This window comes from Prinia subflava, chromosome 4 (genome assembly GCF_021018805.1).
Source record: "Prinia subflava isolate CZ2003 ecotype Zambia chromosome 4, Cam_Psub_1.2, whole genome shotgun sequence".
In the NCBI taxonomy this organism is placed as follows: domain Eukaryota; kingdom Metazoa; phylum Chordata; class Aves; order Passeriformes; family Cisticolidae; genus Prinia; species Prinia subflava.
Window position 1 is genome coordinate 73,210,494 of NC_086250.1, and position 18,411 is coordinate 73,228,904.

Consider the following 18,411-nt stretch of genomic DNA (forward strand, 5'->3'; position numbering starts at 1 on the left):
CCTTTCCTTTCCTTTCCTTTCCTTTCCTTTCCTTTCCTTTCCTTTCCTTTCCTTTCCTTTCCTTTCCTTTCCTTTCCTTTCCTTTCCTTTCCTTTCCTTTCCTCTTCCTTTCCTTTCCTTTCCTTTCCTTCCTTTCCTTTCCTTTCCCTTTCCTTTCTTTCCTTTCCTTTCCTTTCCTTTCCTTTCCTTTCCTTTCCTTTCCTTTCCTTTCCTTTCCTTTCCTTTCCCCACTTTTTTTTCCCACTTTTTTTTTCCCCACTTTTTTTTCCCCACTTTTTTTTCCCCACTTTTTTTTCCCAACTTTTTTTTCCCACTTTTTTTCCCCCACTTTTTTTTCCCACTTTTTTTTTCCCCCACTTTTTTACCTCCCATTTTCCCCCTTTTCCCACCCTTCCCACATTTCCGCATCTCCCAACTTTTCTCGGGCACATCCAGCCCCGCCTATCCCGATTTTTCAGACCTTTCCCAGCCTCATTCCCTCCGGGAATCGTTCCTGGATCTGCTCCCTGCTGCCGCCTCCTGGTGCCGAGCGGGATCTTCCCGGGCTCCTCATTTTCCTTGGAATTTCCCTCTGGAATCAGAGGCGGGAACCCCTCGGAGCAGTCAGGATTTTCCCGGAGTTGGGAAAGAGCTGGAAAACTTCGGAGGGATCATTTCCAGCTCCTCCCGTCCATCCCGAGGCGGGAAAAGCTTTGGAAGCAGAGCGGGAATGTGGCCGCTCCCTCGGGAATTCTGCCAGCGTCTCCCTCATTCCCAGTTTTCCTCTAATCCCGGCATTCCCGGGGATCCGCTGCTCTCCAGGACAGCACAGAATTCCCAGGAGCATTCCCAGCTCTTCCCATCCATCGGAGGGATAGGCAGGAAAAGGGCGGGAGCAGGGCAGGAATGCAGGATCCGGCTTTTCCACAGGGCCGAGTCCCCTCTCTCATTCCAGCCAGGAATTTTGCCGGAATTTCCCCCCCCCGGATGATTTCCAAGAAGGGCTCCGACATTCCCAGGAATTCCTCGGCCACACATGGGCCTCTCACCCCACCCCGCACGGGGCAATTCCTGCCTGGAATGGAATTCCCAGGGTTTGTGGATCCCTTGGGAAGGTGGGAAAAGCCGGGAATGATTCGGGATGTGGATTTTTTCCCACAGAAACCAGGGAAGACCGGACCAAGCGGCTTTTCCGGCACTACACCGTCGGCTCCTACGACAACTTCACCTCCCACAGGTAAGGAGCCGCTCCCGGAATTCCGGGAATTCTCCTTCCTGCGGGGATCTCCGCCCTTTTCCCCACGGAGATTTGGAATTCCACGGGAAGGGGATTTTTCCAGGAGTTTTGGGCGGTGCGAGGAATTCCAGGGCCTGGGCAGGATCCCAGGGTTTGGGGAATTCTGGGAATGTTTCCCATTCCTGGCTCGTGTTCCAACGGGTGAGCCAAGGTTCTGGAAAAGTCTGGGAATTTTCCACATTCCTGGTTGGTGTTTCAGTGGAGGTTCCGAGGTTCTGGAGAAGTTTGGGAATGTGCTCCCATTCCAGGCTCCTGTCCCATGGGAGAACCCAAAGTTTGGGAATGTTTCCCATTCCTGCCTCATTTCCCAGGGGAAGATCCAAAGTTCTGGAGAATTCTGGGAATGTTTCACACCCCTGGCTCCTGTCCCAGTGGAGGATCCAACATTCCAGAGAAGTTTGGGAATGTTTCCCATTTCTGCCTCCTTTCCCAGGGGAAAATCCAAAGTCCTGGAGAAGTTTGGGAATATTTCCCATTCCCAGCTCATTTCCCAGTGGAGGATCCAAGGTTCTGGAGAAGTTTGGGAATGTGCTCCCATTCCAGGTTCCTGTCCCATTGGAAAACCCAAAGTTTGGGAATGTTTCCCATTCCTGCCTCATTTCCCAGGGGAGAATCCAACATCCTGGAAAATTCTGGGAATGTGCTGCCATTCCTGGTTCCTGTCGCATGGGAGAGTCCAAAGTCTGGGAATGTTTCCATTCCTGGTTCATGTCCCAGTGGAGGATCCAAGGTTCTGGAGATGTTTGGGAATGTGCTCCCATTCTTGGCTCATGTTCCAATGGAGAATCCAAACTTCTGGAGAATTCTGGGAATGTTTCCATTCCTGGTTCATGTCCCAGTGGAGGATCCAAAGTCTTGGAATGTTTGTGTCCCAGTGGAGAATCCAAGGTTCTGGAGAAGTTTGGGAATGTTCTCCCTTTCTCAGCTTGTATCCCAGTGGAGAATCCGATGTTCTGGAAAATTCTGGGAATGTTTCCCATTCCTCCCTCATTTCCCAGTGGAGGATCCAACGTTCTGGAGAAGTTTGGGAATGTTTCCCATTCCTGGGTCCCATCCCAGCGGAGGATCCAACATTCCAGAGAAGTTTGGGAATGTTCTACATTCCCGGCTCATTTTCCATTGGCTGATCCAAGGTTCTGGAGAAGTTTGGGAATGTGGGACAACACAGGGACATTCCTGGATTGTGGCTTTTCCTGGTGGATTTGGGAATGGGAATGGCTGGATTCGGGAATGTCCCAGAGCTCTGGAATTCCCTGAAGGATCAGCAGCTGCTTTCTTTGGGATGGGGAAGTTCTCCCTTTTTCCAGGGAAGTTTCGGAATTCCCAATCATGGAGTGCTTTGGAATGATGGGACACGCCAGGAATTTCGGGATAAATCCGGATTGGAGATGGTAAAACTCCCCCGGGATGGGATTCCCACCATTCCCAGATTTCCTTTGGAATCAGGAAATCCCGCTCCGGAGCCAGGATGTGCTGGATGCTCCCAAAATTCCGGTCATTCCCAAAATCTGGGAGTAGGAAAAAGAGGATGAAGCTCGGAGGAGTTCACCTGGAGGGGACAAATCCGAGCTCAGCTCTATTCGGAAGAGAAATCCCGTCGGGAATTGCCTTTGGGATTAAAGGGAGGGATTAATCCAAATTAATCAGGAATTAAAGGCAGGAGCAGCTGGGAAGGGGAAAAATCAGGAGCGGGAGCCAATCCCGGATTTGTGTCGGGGATTAGGGAGAGGGATTTCAGCGGAGCCGCTGGAAAAGAGGGAAAACCTGGAAAACACGGAGGGGGGAAAGGGGAGTTCTCCATCCTGGAATGCCGGGGCTGGAAAAATGTGTGGGGACAGAAAATTACGGAATGACAGCGGTTGGAATGAGTGGATTGCAGAATAATGGGCATCGGAATTAGGGAATTGTGGAATTTCCTGGAGCTGGGAAATCTGGGAATTCCTGCCCATGCTTCCAAGGCTGGAAATTCCACGGGCAAAGGGAGCTGAGTTTCCAATGGGAAAAGTTTTCCTTGAATTTCCCTGTAATTCCTGGGCCTGTGGATTGTTCCCTCTTCTCCCATTCCTCTGGAAATCTGGGAATCCCTTCCCATGTTTCCAAGGCTGGAATTTCCCCATCCAAAGGGGTGGAGTTTCCACTGGAATTCCACTGGGAATGGGACCGGGAATAAGCCTGGAATTTTCCCTCTCCCTGTGGAATGCTGGGAGCTAAAGGTGGGCATTGGATCAAGGAGAACTCTGGAAAACCCATGGAAAACCCATGGAAAAAGATTGGAAAAGGAATTCCTGGAGAAGCCGCCACCATCCCAGCCTTTGGTGCCCAAGGCTGAGCAGAAAACCTGGAATGGGATTAGGAATGGGACCTGGAATGGGCCTGGAATAGGAGCTGGAGTTGGATCAGGAATGGGATCTTGAAAAGGATCAGGAATGAGATCTGGAGTAGGATTGGGAATGGGACCTGGAATTTTCCGTCACTGTGGAACACCAGGGGTTAAAGGTCAGGTTTGGATCGGGCAAAACTCTGGAAAACCCATGGAAAAGGACTGGAAAAGGAATTCCTGGAGAAGCCGCCACCATCCCACCCTTTGGTGCCTGAGGCCGAGTGGAAAACCTGGAGTGGTCCAGGAATGGGATCTGGAATGGGATTGGGAATGGGACGTGGAATGGGATCAGGAATGAGATCTGGAATAGGATTGGGAACGGGATCTGGAATTTTCCCTGTCCCTGTGGAATGTCAGGAGTTAAAGGTCAGGCTTGGATCAGGCAAAACTCTGGAAAACCCATGGAAAAGGACTGGAAAAGGAATTCCTGGAGAAGCCACCACCATCACACCCTTTGGTGCCTGAGGCCAAGCGGGAAGCCGGGAACAGGAGCCGGAATCCTGGGAATTCTGCATCCCCGTGGAATGCCAGGAGTTAAAGGTGGGCGTCGGTCTCCGCACCGCCCCCGGCGATTCCAGCTCCTTTTAGAATTCCGGGATCGGCGGGAATCAGCGGGGCCGTGACTCATCCCGGCTCCCACGCTCCCCTTCCCTTCCCGAGGCTCCGGATCCGCACCTGGAGCCGCCCACGCTCCCGGTGACGCCGATCCCGCCGAGGTAACGCTCCACCCACATTCCCAACGTTTGGGGAAAAGCAGGAAAAGGCCGCCCTGGAGACACCTGGAAGAATTCCAGGGATGGCGGGAATGGTCCTGGATCCCTTTTCTAACCTGGGGTTCTGAAAGAAAAGCGGGAAATCGGGAAGCGAATTCGGTTTTCACGGAATCGCTTGGTTCTTCCCGTGGGAAAAGCATTGGAAGATGTCCCAGCTTCCCAGGAAAATGTTGGAATGGCTGGGGAGGGATTCCAGTCCCTGGGAATTTTTGGGTTCCTCAAGGAGAGCTGGAGTTTCGGCTGGAGAAATCCTGAAATCCACGGAATTCCGGAGGTGGGAAAAGATCACCGAGGCCAAGCTGGGCCAATTCCTGGAATTCCAGGAATTCCTTGGACGCCTCCAGGGCTGGGAATGCACTGAGATGGAAATTCCATGGGAGAATCCTGGAATGGGTTGGGTGGGAATGGAGCTGAAATCCCAATCCCAACCCTTGGAATTCCGGCCCAGCCTGGAATTCCTTCCCAAATCCCACCTGGCCCTGCTCTCTTCCCCATGGAATGGGAGCAGCACCTCAGGGCTCCTCAGGCCAGAGTTCCATGGAAAAAAATTGAAAAAAATGGGAAGAAAAAAGAAAAAAATGGAAAAAAATTCCAGTTTTCCATGGAAGTGAGGCTTTCCCAAGCTGTTCTGTCCAAGGGACGGGATCACAGATCCCCCTGGATCCCTGGAATGTTCCAAGGTGAGGTTGGAGCACCCTGGGATCATGGAATGGGATGGAATTCCGGGAGCTTTCAGCCCCTTCCCACCTCAACCATTCCAGGAAATTCCTCACGCTCCTTGAAAGAGGGAACTGATCCCAAAAGCTGCTCCCAGACAATTCCAGAGGCTCGGGAATGCACCCCATGGGATTCCAGAGAAATTTTTCCAGGAAGTGTTTTCCTCCCCTCCCTCCCCATTCCCGTTTCCATGGAATGATGCTGCTCCAGCCCGGAGCCTTTCCAGCTTTTCCTGTGATTCTGTGAATCCCACCCCAAATTCCAGGAGCTGGGATCCCGCAGTGGGCGCACAGTCCAGGATTTGGGAAGCGCCGCCAGAGCCGGAAGGGTTCGGCAAACGGGAGAATGCTCTGGGATTGGGAGTTGTTTCCCTCTGGAATGGATTCCCAAAGGAATTCCCTGGAATTTTGGGATAAATCTGGATTGGAGACAGCAAAACTCCCCTGGGATGGGATTCCCACCATTCCCAGATTTCCTTTGGGATCAGGAATCCCTCAAAGGAGGAGCAGGAGCCGCTCCGGAGTTTTTCTGGCAGGGATCCATTCCCTCCCGGTCATCCAGGAAATCCAAGGTTTTCCCAGCAGGGATCCATTCCTTGCCGGTGTTCCAGGTGATCCAGGATGTCCAAGGTGTTCCTGGCATGGATCCATTCCCTCCCAGTATTCCCGGTGTTCCCATCAGGATTCCGTACCCTCCCGGTATTCCCGGTGCTCTGAGGTTTTCCCTCTGGAGGCGCTGGTGAGGCCCAGCCTGGCCCCTCACTCCCCTTGGAATTCCGGTCCCTTGGGAATGGATCCAAGGGGAATTCCCGCTGCCACTTCCGGGTGTTCCGGTGCCGCCGGTGCTCCCCACCCCTCCCGTCAACTCCTTCCCAACATTCCCAGGGTTTTCCATCTCTTCCCATCGCTCCTCATCGTTCCCGTTGTTCCCCTTCTCTTCCCAATTCTTCCCATTGTTTTCCATCTCTTCCCCTCATTCCCCTCATTCCCCTCATTCCCCTCATTCCCATCATTCCCATCATTTCCATCATTCCCATCATTCCCATCGGTCCCATTATTCCTCTTATTCCCAACATTCCCATTGTCCCATCGTTCCTATCATTCCCATCATTCCCGTCGTTCCCATCATTCCCATTGTCCTCTCATTCCCATCATTTCCATCTTTCCCGTTGTTCCCATCGTTCCCATCATTCCCATCATTCCCATTGTCCCATCACTCCCATCATTCCCGTTGTTCCCATTGTTCCCATCATTCCCCTCATTCCCATTGTTCCCATCATTCCCATCATTCCCGTTGTTCCCCATCTCTTCCTGTTGCTCCCCATCATTCCATCATTCCCATCTTCCCCCCTCATTCCCATCATTTCCTGTTGTTCCCATCATCTCCATCATTCCCATTGTTCCCCATCTCTTCTCATTGCTCTCCGTCATTCCCTTCATTCCCGTCATTCCCGTCATTCCCATCGCTCCTCAACATTCCCCAACACCTCCCAACATTCCCAGCACTCCCACTGATCCCGTTGTTCCCATCCCTCCCCAAGGTTCCCCAACATTCCCAATGTTCCCATCCCTCCCCACCATTCCCACCGTTCCCCATCTCTTCCTGCCCCTCCCAGTCCTTCCCCATCCCTCCCCACCATTCCCATTTTTCCAGCTTTCCCTCTCTCTCCCATCCCTCCCCATCAATCCCATCCCTCTCCATCCCTCCCTATCCCTCTCCCATATTCCCAATCATTCCAAATCATTCCCAATCATTCCCCATCATTCCCCAGCTCTCCTCATCCCTCTCCATCCCTCCTTATCCACCCCTCTCCAGTATTCCCAGTCATTCCCGATCTCTCCCCATCCCTCCCCATCACTCCCACTGTTCCCATCTCTCCCCGTCCCTCTCCAATATTCCCAATTCTTCCTCATCCCTCTCCATCCCTCCCATTGTTCCCATCCCATTGTCCTCTATTCCAAACCATTCCCCATCTTTCCATCCCTCCCATTGTTCCCATCCCCCTAGCCTATTCCAAATCATTCCCAATCATTCCAAATCATGCCCTTCCCTGCCCCATTCCCGGCCCCATTCCCTGCCCGTTCCCGGCCCCATTCCCGGCCCCATTCCCTGCCCCATTCCCTGCCCCATTCCCTGCCCATTCCCTGTCCGTAGCCAGCCCATTCCCAGCCCATTCCCGGTCCGTTCCCGGCCCGTTCTCTGCCCATTCCCTGCCCCATTCCCTGCCCATTCCCAGCCCATTCCCGGCCCATTCCCTGCCCCGTTCCCTGCCCCATTCCCTGCCCCATTCCCTGCCCCATTCCCTGCCCCATTCCCTGCCCCATTCCCTGCCCATTCCCAGCCCATTCCCTGCCCCATTCCCTGCCCCATTCCCTGCCCATTCCCAGCCCATTCCCTGCCCATTCCCTGCCCCATTCCCGGCCCCATTCCCTGCCCCATTCCCTGCCCCATTCCCTGCCCCATTCCCTGCCCCATTCCCAGACCCATTCCCTGCCCCGTTCCCTGCCCCGTTCCCTGCCCCATTCCCTGCCCCATTCCCAGCCCATTCCCTGCCCCATTCCCGGCCCCATTCCCGGCCCCATTCCCTGCCCCATTCCCTGCCCCATTCCCTGCCCCATTCCCTGCCCCATTCCCTGCCCATTCCCTGCCCCGTTCCCTGTCCCATTCCCTGCCCCATTCCCTGCCCCATTCCCGGCCCATTCCCGGCCCCATTCCCGGCCCCATTCCCTACCCCATTCCCTGCCCCATTCCCTGCCCCATTCCCTGCCCGTTTCCTGCTCCATTCCCAGCCCATTCCCTGCCCCATTCCCTGCCCCATTCCCGGCCCATTCCCTGCCCCATTCCCTGCCCCATTCCCTGCGCCATTCCCTGCCCATTCCCTGTCCGTAGCCAGCCCATTCCCAGCCCATTCCCGGTCCGTTCCCGGCCCGTTCTCTGCCCATTCCCTGCCCCATTCCCTTCCCATTCCCAGCCCATTCCCGGCCCATTCCCTGCCCCATTCCCTGCGCCATTCCCTGCCCATTCCCTGTCCGTAGCCAGCCCATTCCCAGCCCATTCCCGGTCCGTTCCCGGCCCGTTCTCTGCCCATTCCCTGCCCCATTCCCTTCCCATTCCCAGCCCATTCCCGGTCCGTTCCCGGCCCGTTCCCGGTTTTTCCCGGCTCTGATGTCAGCCCTGCGGCTCTGCGGGGAGGGCTCCGCCTGCCCCTCCCGCCGCCGCCGGAGCCCCTTTGGGGAGGGGGCTCCGTCCCTCCCTCCCTCCATCCCTCCGTCCATCCATCCATCCATCCATCCGCCGCTGGATCATTCCCGGCTTTTCCCAAGGATGCGTCCCCCCCGCTCCCGGCAATCCGTCACTTAGCAACGCCCGAGCCGGGGCCGATTTTTGGGCTCAAACCCGGCGGGATGAGGATTTAGCGCGAGCCCGCTCCCACCCGGCCCGCAGCCAGCACGCCTCCATCCCGAATCCCGGGATTCTTCATCTTCCCGCTCCGGGGAGGTGCGGCGAGAAGAGACCATTCCCGACGGGGCTCCGCGTTTAAAGGGCGAAGCTCCGGCTCCCGAAATTCCCGGAATTCCTGCGTGGGCTCCGTCTCCCTGCATTCCCGCGAGCCGAGCGCTCCGAATCCCTGCATTCCTCTGCAGGTGACTGCCGGGGGCCGGCTGGGCAGCGGGGAACGCCAAGATTTTTATATATATATATAAAATTATATTTTTTAATTCCCTCCTCCTCCTTTTTCTTCCTCCACGCCGAGGCCGAGTCGCTTCCGTGATTTTTTTTTTTTTGGTGTGACTTCGGACGCAAAAAAAGAGAAAAAAACCGGGAAAAAAAGAAAAAAAAAAAAGAAATCCAGGAGAAAAAAAAATCCAGGAGAAAAAAAATCCAGGAGAAAAAAAAACCCAGGAAAAAAAGAAAAAAAATAAAAAGAGAGAGAGAAAGAAAGAAAGAAAGAGGAAGGGAGGGGAAGCCGATCCCCGCAGAGACGATGAAAGGCTGGATGCGAAGAGGTCTCCTGGTGACAAGGGCCACCCCCGGCTGGTGACAAGGGCCACCCCCGGCTGGTGACAAGGGCCACCCCCGGCCGGTGACAGGGGCCACCCGCGGCCGGTGACAGCGATGGTGCTGCGCTCTAACCCTGGCATCGTTCTCTTGTGCTCTTTCCTGCCCAGTGACTACATCATCGAGGAGAAGACGGCCGTGCTGCAGAAGCGGGAGCATGAGGGCTTCGGCTTCGTCCTGCGAGGGGCCAAAGGTGAGACCGGGATTCTCCCTCCCTTATTCCGGGGTTTTTTTGGGAATTTTTGGGGGGGTTTTGGGTCGTTTTCCCGGGAAGCGCGGCTGGGAGAGGCGGCGCTGGGAGGGGGGGATCGGGTCAGGGAGTGGGGTCGGGGGTTTGGGGGTTTGGGGAGGGGGTGGCTTGGGATTTTTGGGAATTGTGGCTCCTTCTCCCTGAGGGAATGAACAGCCCCTGCTCGGCTCCAGAACCCCATTCCCAACAATCCTGGGGGGCTCCAAAGGGATTTTCTTCCCTGGATTTCTCCGGTTCAGTGCCGTGTCCTCCCTCGTCGCTCTCTTGGAATTTTAGTGGTTTTTGGTGCTGGTGGTGGCTTGGAATTTTTGGGGAATTTTCACTCCTTTCCCCTCAGGGAATGAACAGCCCCTGCTCGGCTCCGGAGCCCCATTCCCAACAATCCTGGGGGGCTCCGAAGGGATTTTCTTCCCTGGATTTCTCCGGTTCAGTGCCGTGTTCTGCTGCCATCGTGGCTCTCTCGGAATTTTGGGAGGGTTTGGTGCTGCTGGTGGCTTGGGATTTTTGGGAATTGTGGCTCCTTCTCCCTGAGGGAATGAACAGCCCCTGCTCGGCTCCGGAACCCCATTCCCGACAATCCTGGGGGGCTCCAAAGGGATTTTATTCCCTGGTTCTGAGCTGTGTCCTGCTGCTGTTGTGGCTGTCTTGGAATTTTAGGGCTTTTTGATGCTTTTTGGTGCTGGTGGTGGCTTGGAATTTTTGGGAATTGTGGCTCCTTTTCCCAGGGAGAATGAACAACCCGGGATTCTCATTCCCGGCAATCCTGGGAGGCTCCAAAGGGATTTTCTTCCCTGGATTTCTCCGGTTCAGTGTCGTGGTCTGGGGTTGTGGATTGGGATTTTGGAAGGTTTTGATGCTGGTGCTGCTGGTGGTGGCTTGGAATTTTTTGGGAATTGTGGCTCCTTTTTGCTGAGGGATGAACAGCCCTGGATTCTCATTCCCGGCAGCCCTGGGGGGTTCCAAAGGGATTTTACTCCCTGGATTTCTCGGGTTCAGTGCCATGTCCTCCATCGTCACTCTCTTGGAATTTTAGTGGTTTTTGGTGGCTTGGATTTTTTGGGAATTGTGGCTCCTTCTCCCTGAGGGAATGAACAGCCCCTGCTCAGCTTGGGATCCTCATTCCTGGAAATCCTGGGGGGCTCCAAAGGGATTTTATTCCCTGGTTCTGAGCTGTGTCCTGCTGCTATTGTGGCTGTCTTGGAATTTTGGGGCTTTTTGATGCTTTTTGGTGCTGGTGGTGGCTTGGAATTTTTGGGAATTGTGGCTTCTTTTCCCTGAGGGATGAATGGCTCGGGATTCTCATTCCTGGCAGCCCTGGGGGGCTCCAAAGGGATTTTATTCCCTGGATTTCTCTGGTTTTGTGCCGTGTCCGCCTGCCATTGTGGCTCTCATGGAATTTTGGGAGGGTTTGGTGCTGGTGGTGGCTTGGAATTTTTGGGAATCGTGGCTCCTTTTCCCTGAGGGAATGAACAGCTCCTGCTCAGCTTGGGATTCTAATTCCCGGCAATCTGGAGGGGCTCCGAAGGGATTTTCTTCCCTGGATCTGTGCCATGTTCTGCTGCCATCGTGGCTCTCTTGGAATTTTAGGCTGTTTTGGTGCTGGTGGTGGCTTGGAATTTTTTTGGGAATTGTGGCTCCTTTTCCCAGGGAGAATGAACAACCTGGGATTCTCATTCCCGGCAACCCTGGGGGGCTCCAAAGGGATTTTCTTCCCTGGATTTCTCCGTTCTGTGCCGTGTCCTGCTCTCCGGGAATTTCGGGAAGGTTTTGGTGTGGACGGTGCCTGGAATTCCTGGGAATTCTCACTTTGCCTCCCAGAGGGACGAACGGCCCTTGCCTGGCTCTGGAGCCCCGTTCCCAACAATCCAGGGAGGCTCCAGAGGGATTTTCTTCCCTCATTCCCTCTTTTCCTTTCCCACTTTCCGCGGGGTTTTGCAGTGGATTTGGAATTTTGGGGAATTTTCGCTCCTCTTCCCTGTGGGAACGAACGGCCCCTGCCCAGCCCCAGCCGTGCCTTTTTGGGGTTGGAATTCCTGGAGCTTTTCCCTGGATTTTGGCCGGGGAGAGCTGAGGGGTTTTTGGGATCCCCAGGAAAAACCGGGAGAGCTTTTCCAGCTGCTCCCACCCCGGAGCTCATTCCCACCTCATCCCGAGGTTCTCCCAGGGCCGGGATCTTTCCTGGGAGTTTCCTTTGGCTCCTTTGGTCGGAATTCCACCTTTTTTTTTTTTTTTTTTGAGGAGAAAAGAATCCCTGGGAGATTTTGGGAATGTTGCTATGGATTTAGGGAAGGGGAGGCGGGAAAAGCTCGGGATGGAGAGACCTCTCCACCCCCGGCATTCCCGGGAGCAGAGAGCCCACCACGTGCGGCTGCAGCTCCAGGCCGGAGCGGGATTTTCCAGCGGAATTCCTGGAGATCCCCGGTGTTCCCTCCCTTCTCCCAAGGTTTTCATCCCAGTGGGAATTTTGCTCCCATTCCCTACGGATTTTCCATCCGTGGAACCCCAAGGGAAACTTCAGGGCTCAAAATGGCATCCATGGAGTTTTTTATTTTTCCAGGATCAATCCTGCAGCTTTTGTGTTGGAAAAACCAGGAAGTTCCATCCCGTTCCCTGCTTTTTTCCCACTTTTTTTTCCCTTCCTGGCTCTCCTGCCATTCCCGGTTTCCCTGCTTGTGCTGAGGCTGAGGGAAGGCTTGGAGCGGGCGCGTGGCTCTGTGGGATTCGGGAATTCTGTGGGATTCGGGAATTCTGTGGGATTCGGGAATTCTGCGGGACACAGATGCAGAGGGATCCTGGCATGAAAGATCTGGAGTCTGGGAATGCTCTGTCTGGAGCAGCATTCCCAAATTAGGGAAGTGGCTTGGAATCCCCCCCTTTCCCAGCCCCTCATCCCGGTGTTCCATGGATTTTAGGCTGGGATTCCATGGATTTTAGGCTGGGATTCCATGGATTTTAGGCTGGGCATTGGTCCCGTCCATGTCACCACTGCTGCCTTTGGGTTTTCCTGGAAAACCTCTCCAGGCCTGTGGGGAAAAGAGGGAAAAGGGGCTGGAAAAGGCCGGGCTGGAGCTCCCGGAGGGAGGTGGATCCGGGGATGATCCTGGAAGGAATTTGCTCTTCCTGCTGCAAATTCCTCCCTGGAATTTTCCCATTCCGTGCCCATTCCTGGGAGCGCTTCCGGGGAAAAGGCTCTGCCCACCCTGGGCTCCTTCCCAGCCCATCCCAGCTCCGGCTCTTCCCAATTCCCGAGGGGAACATCCCATGGATCCCATCCCATCCCATCCCATGGATCCCATCCCATCCCATCCCATGGATCCCATCCCATGGATCCCATGGATCCCATTCCATGGATCCCATTCCATGGATCCCATTCCATGGATCCCATCCCATCCCATGGATCCCATCCCATGGATCCCATCCCATCCCATGGATCCCATCCCATGGATCCCATGGATCCCATCCCATGGATCCCATGGATCCCATCCCATCCCATCCCATCCCATCCCATCCCATCCCATCCCATCCCATCCCATCCCATCCCATCCCATCCCAGGGATCTGAGTTATTCCTGTTTATCCCAGTCCCCGCAGCTCTCAGAGCTGGGCTTTCCCCAGATCCAACCCTTTGGGAATTCCCAGGGAATCCGTGGCTCTCCCTGGATCCCTGGAATTGCCCGAGGCCAGCTTGGAGCAGCTGGGATCACGGAATTCCATCATGGAATGGGATGGGATGAGCGTTGAGGTCCCTTCCCACCCAGCCCCTTCCATGAATTCGTGGTCGGGTGGATAACGAGGATCTGCCCTGAAATCCACATTAAGGGAACAATTCCAAGATTTTGCTGGATGGGATGAGCTTCCCTTGGTTTGGCTGGAGAGAACCGGGTTATTCCCGAAATTCCCAGGAGGATTCCTCCCTGTGGAGCCCATCCAGAAGGAGCCGATCCCAAGGGAAAGGAGGAGAGGGAACGGCCTGGAGCTGGGCTGGGGCTTGGATATTCCAGGTGGGAATTCCCTGAGCTCGGAACTGCCGGGAGCTGTTGGATCAATGGATCCTTTGGGAATTCCCTGAGCTCGGAGCTTGCTGGGATGTGTGGAATCAAGGGATCCTTTGGGAATTCCCTGAGCTTGGATCAGTGGATCCTTTGGGAATTCCCTGAGCTCGAAACTGCCAGGATCTGTTGGATCAATGGATCCTTTGGGAATTCCCTGAGCTCAGAGCTTGCTGGGATCCTTTGAGGATTGGAGGATTTTTTGGGAATTCCCTGAGCTCAGAACTGCCGGGATCTGTTGGATTAATGGATCCTTTGGGAATTCCCAAAGTTTTCCACCATCTCTGGCACTGGAGAATCCTTTGGGAATTCCCTGAGCTCGGAACTTTTTGGGATCCATGGGATGGGGATCTGCTCCAACTGCCCAAACACTCCAGGGCTGACCAAGATGGGATTTGGTGCTTCCAGGATGGAATTTGGTCCTCCTGGCTGGGATTTGGTTCTCCAGGATGGATTTGGTGTCCCCAGGATGGGATTTGGTCTCTCCAGGATAGATTTTGGTGCTCCTTGATGGGATTTGGTTTCTCAGGATGGGATTTGGTGTCTCCAGGATGGAATTTTGTCCCTCTGGATGGGATTTGGTTCTCCAGGATGGATTTGGTGTCTCCAGGATGGGATCTGATCCCCAGGATGGGATTTGGTCCCCCTTGATGGGATTTGGTTTCTCAGGATGGAATTTGATTCCCCACGTTAGGATTTGGTGTCTCCAGGATGGAATTTAGTGCTTCCAGGATGGAATTTTGTCACCGTGGATGGGATTTGGTGAAAAAATCCATCCAGGGATTTTTTTCCCTCCAGGATGGATTTGGTCCCTCCAGGATGGGATTTGGTCCCTCTTGATGGATTTTGGTCCCTCCAGGATGGGATTTGGTCCCTCCAGGATGGATTTTTTTCCCTCCAGGATGGATTTTTTTCCCTCCAGGATGGATTTTGATCCCTCCAGGATGGATTCTGGTGCTCCCAGGCCTTCCTGGTGACCCAGCTCTGCCGGGACTCCTCCCACAGCTGGCTCTGGAATTCCAGCTGGGAATTGTGGGAATGTAAGCCCAGGAATTCCCAATTCCCAATCCAGAGCCGTGGTGGCTCCTCAGGGAATTCCAATGGTGCTTACTGGAATTCCGAGTCCGGAGTTTTGGTGGGAAAGGCTGAACCTCCTGGTCAGGGAATTCCCCTCATTCCCAGTGGGAACTCCCTGGATTTAATTCCCAACGTTTTGGTTTGGTTCTCCCATTGGACAGGAGACTCTTCCTGTGGGATTTCCTCCCTGGGGGGGCCTTTAGAGATGGATTTTCCAGGATTTCCATACCTGGAGCGTTCCCTGGATCGGGTTGGGATGGTTTGGTCCCAAACTGGTTTTGGGAATGGCTGAGCTGGGAGAGGTTTGGGATTCCCAGGATTTGCTGGGAGCAGGGATATCCTTCTCCTCTTCCTTCTCCATCCCCAGGGGCTGGAAAACCTGGGATAAAAATTCCCAAGGCCAGGACAGGTCTTGGAGCACCCTGGGATAGTGGGAAGTGTCCAAGACTTGGAATTGGGTGGGATTTGGGTCTTTTCCCACCCAAAACCATTCCAAGATTCCAGAACCAGGGCAGCTCCGAACACCAGGAGGACGTGGAAATCCTGGAGCAGATCCAGAGGAGGCCATGAGGATGAGAAGAGGTTGAGAAGGGATCTTCCCTCTGGAAAACTGGGAATGTTCCCCTGGAGAAGGGAGACATCCAGGGAGAGCTTCCAGAACATTCCAGGGCCTGGAGGGGCTCCGGGAGAGCTGCAGAGGGGCTGGGGACAAGGGACAGAGGGACAGGACACAGGGAATGGCTCCCACTGCCAGAGGGCAGGGCTGGATGGGATCTTGGGCAGGAATTCCTGCCTGGAATGGAATTGCCAGAGCAGCTGTGGCTGCCCCTGCATCCCCGGAATGTCCAAGGAAAGGTTGGAGCAGCCTGGGATCATGGAAAGTGTCCCTGTGTCCCTTTGTCCCTCCTGGATTATTCCAGAAGGAGACAATTCCGAATTCCTGAGCGTTTTCCCGTTTGCCAAATCCTTCGGGCTCCGGCAGCGCTTCCCAAATCCTGGATCACGACGTGCGCCTGCCGTGGGCTGGTGGCTCCCAGCCCACGGGAAACGCTTGGAAAAGTGCCTGGAATGACACACGGATAACGCAGGGGATGGATCGGCACAGGGTGCGGTGGGATCCGTGGGATTCGCCCCATGAAATTTATCCCAAAAAATCCGTGGCTGCCCCTGGAAGCGTCCGAGGCCGGGTCGGACTCTTGGAGCAGCCCGGGATGGCGGGAGATGAAATCCTGGAAGGATCCTGAGGGGTTTGGAGAGCGCTCCGATATTCCGTTGGAATGGCTAAAAATAGGGATGAGCTGTCAGGCGTTTGCCACCTCTCCCGGGAAAGGCAGAAATCGTGGAAAGCCGTTGGTGGGAAGCAGCTGAGAAGCTTCAGCACTTGGAGGGGTGGCAGGGAAAGGTTCCCGGGGTGTGATCCGCACCCGAGTGGAAAAATCCCGCCTAAAATGAGGGGGGAAAGCGGAGAAAGGAGGAAAAGTCTTGGATCCGGGCGGAATGGGAGGGCGGGATTTGGCGGGAAGGGAGGGGAACGTCGGGAATGGTGCTGGAAGGACGTCACCAGGGTCACCTCGCGGATCTGGGCTCCGTCAGCTCCTGAAATTCCATTTTTGGGGATAATTTGTAGGGATGAGAATTTCTCCTGGCTCCTGATCCGCTCCTGGCGGATTTGGGAATGAGGAGACCCCGCGGCTCCGTGGGAAGGATTCAGCTGGAAGGGAGAGGGATGAGGGAAAACTTGGAATAAGGAAGGCAGGAAGGAGTTCATGGATGGATTTTCCTCAGCCTGGATGGTCCCAGCGGGAATTTCTCCCGTTTTCCTGAGCTTTCGTGGCTCCAGGTGGATCCTCTGGATCCATCCCGGGAGCTGAAGGTTTGGGATCCACCCAGGGTGGGACTGACGGACACTGGGAATGGAAACGCCTGGAAAACTTCTTGCGCTGCAATCCCGTGGGATCTCCTGGATCCTGGGGGATCCTCGGGAGGGGCTTTGAGCTCCTTCCCACCCCGACCACGGCAGGATTGGGAATTCTGGAATCCCGGCCCATGGAATGCCGGCAGCGCCTCGGGAAGGGTCCCCGGGCTGGGCAGGGGCTGCCGGGGCTGTGCAGGGAGAGGCCGGGAAAAGCGGGATCTGTGCTGGGACGGGGCAGGATCGGGAATGTCCCTCTGGAGCCAGCGGGGATCGGGATCTGCACAGGGAACGAGCCCCGGGAACAGAGGGAGCGGCCTCAGCCCCGCCGGGGGAGCCCCGCTGGGATATTCGGGATCGTTTCCATGGAAAGGGCGCTGGGCCTGGCAGGAGGGTTGGAGTCGCCACCCCTGGAGGAATCCAGGGAATTCCTGGATGTTGACTGCTCTGAGCAGCGCCTCCCACTGTCCCAGATTGCTCCAGCCTGGTGGAGCTTTTTCAGGGAATTCATGGAGTTCTGATCCCTGGAAGTGTCCAAAAAACCTGAGGATGCTGCACTTGGGAATGTGGGGCATGGAGGGCTTTGGGAGCGCTGGGAAAGCTTGGATCCAATGGGATTGTCCAAGGGATTTTCCAACCCAAATGACCCTGTGACTCCATCTTGGATTCCATCTTGATTCCTTCATTATTTCCATCTTGAATTCCATCTTGGATTCCATCATTGATTCCATTATTGGTTCCTTCATTGATTCCATCATTAATTCCATGATTGATTCCATCATTAGTTCCATGATTGATTCCATTGTTGGTTCCATCTTGGATTCCATCTTGGATTCCTTCATTGGTTTCTTCATTGATTCCATCAATAATTCCATGATTGATTCCATCATTAGGTCCATTATTGATTCCATTATTGATTCACTCTTGGATTCCATTGTTGGTTCCATCTTGGATTCCTTCATTATTTCCATCTTCAATTCCATCACTGATTCCATTATTGGTTCCTTTATTGATTCCATCATTAATTCCATCATTAGTTCCATGATTGATTCCATTGTTGATTCCATTGTTGGTTCCATCTTGGATTCCATTTGGATTCCATCTTGGATTCCATTTGGATTCCATCGTGGATTCCATCTTGGATTCCATTTTGGATTCCTTCATTGGTTCCTTCATTGCTTCCAGCATTGATTCCAATCATTAATTCCGTGATTTATTCCATCATTAGTTCCATTATTGATTCCATCTCGGATTCCATCTTGGATTCCATCACTGAGGTGGGAACAGGGCTGTTCCAGGGCACCTCCCGGTTGGATAACGGGAAAATTCCCTCCTGGAATCCCCATTCCCGGTGGGACTCAAATCCACGGGGACACGGATCCGCGTTGGCCACGGCCATTGAACTCCGAGGCTTTTCCAACCCCGTAATCCCACGACTTCAGGAACGCTGTGGGCGGGCTGAGCCTTCCCTGGTGGAATTTCCTTGGAAATGCCTCACTGCCCGTTCCCGTTGTGTTTTCCAGCCGAGACCCCGATCGAGGAGTTCACGCCCACGCCGGCATTCCCAGCGCTGCAGTACCTGGAGTCCGTGGACGTGGAGGGAGTGGCCTGGAGAGCGGGGCTGCGCACCGGGGACTTTCTGATCGAGGTGAGCCCCTCGCCCACTTCCAACCCAGCCCAGGGATTTTTCGGGAATTTCCCGGGGGGTTTGGAATTCCGCAGGAGGATCCGGAGTCCTCTAGGGCGTGGAAGTTCCAGAGGTTCTTCGGGTGTGGATCCAGAGGGGTCCCAGTGTCCTCCGGGTGTGGATCAGGAGCTTCCGGGAGCTCCTGAGGTGTGGATCAGGAGGATCTGGAATTCTCCAGGTGCAGATCCAGAGGGATCCAGAGTTCCCTAGGTCATGGAGCTTCCAGGAGTTT

General features: G+C 54.6%; 1 protein-coding gene across 1 annotated transcript in view; it reads left to right on the plus strand.

The window, feature by feature from the left end:
• Window positions 1-18,411, plus strand: part of SHANK3 (SH3 and multiple ankyrin repeat domains 3) — a 77,074-nt gene that overhangs the window by 2,007 nt on the left and 56,656 nt on the right. Inside the window, exons 2-4 of the mRNA XM_063395013.1 lie at window positions 858-1,216; window positions 9,316-9,398; window positions 18,016-18,140. Coding sequence (XP_063251083.1) covers window positions 858-1,216; window positions 9,316-9,398; window positions 18,016-18,140 — 567 coding nt within the window. The remainder of the gene's footprint in view (window positions 1-857; window positions 1,217-9,315; window positions 9,399-18,015; window positions 18,141-18,411) is intronic.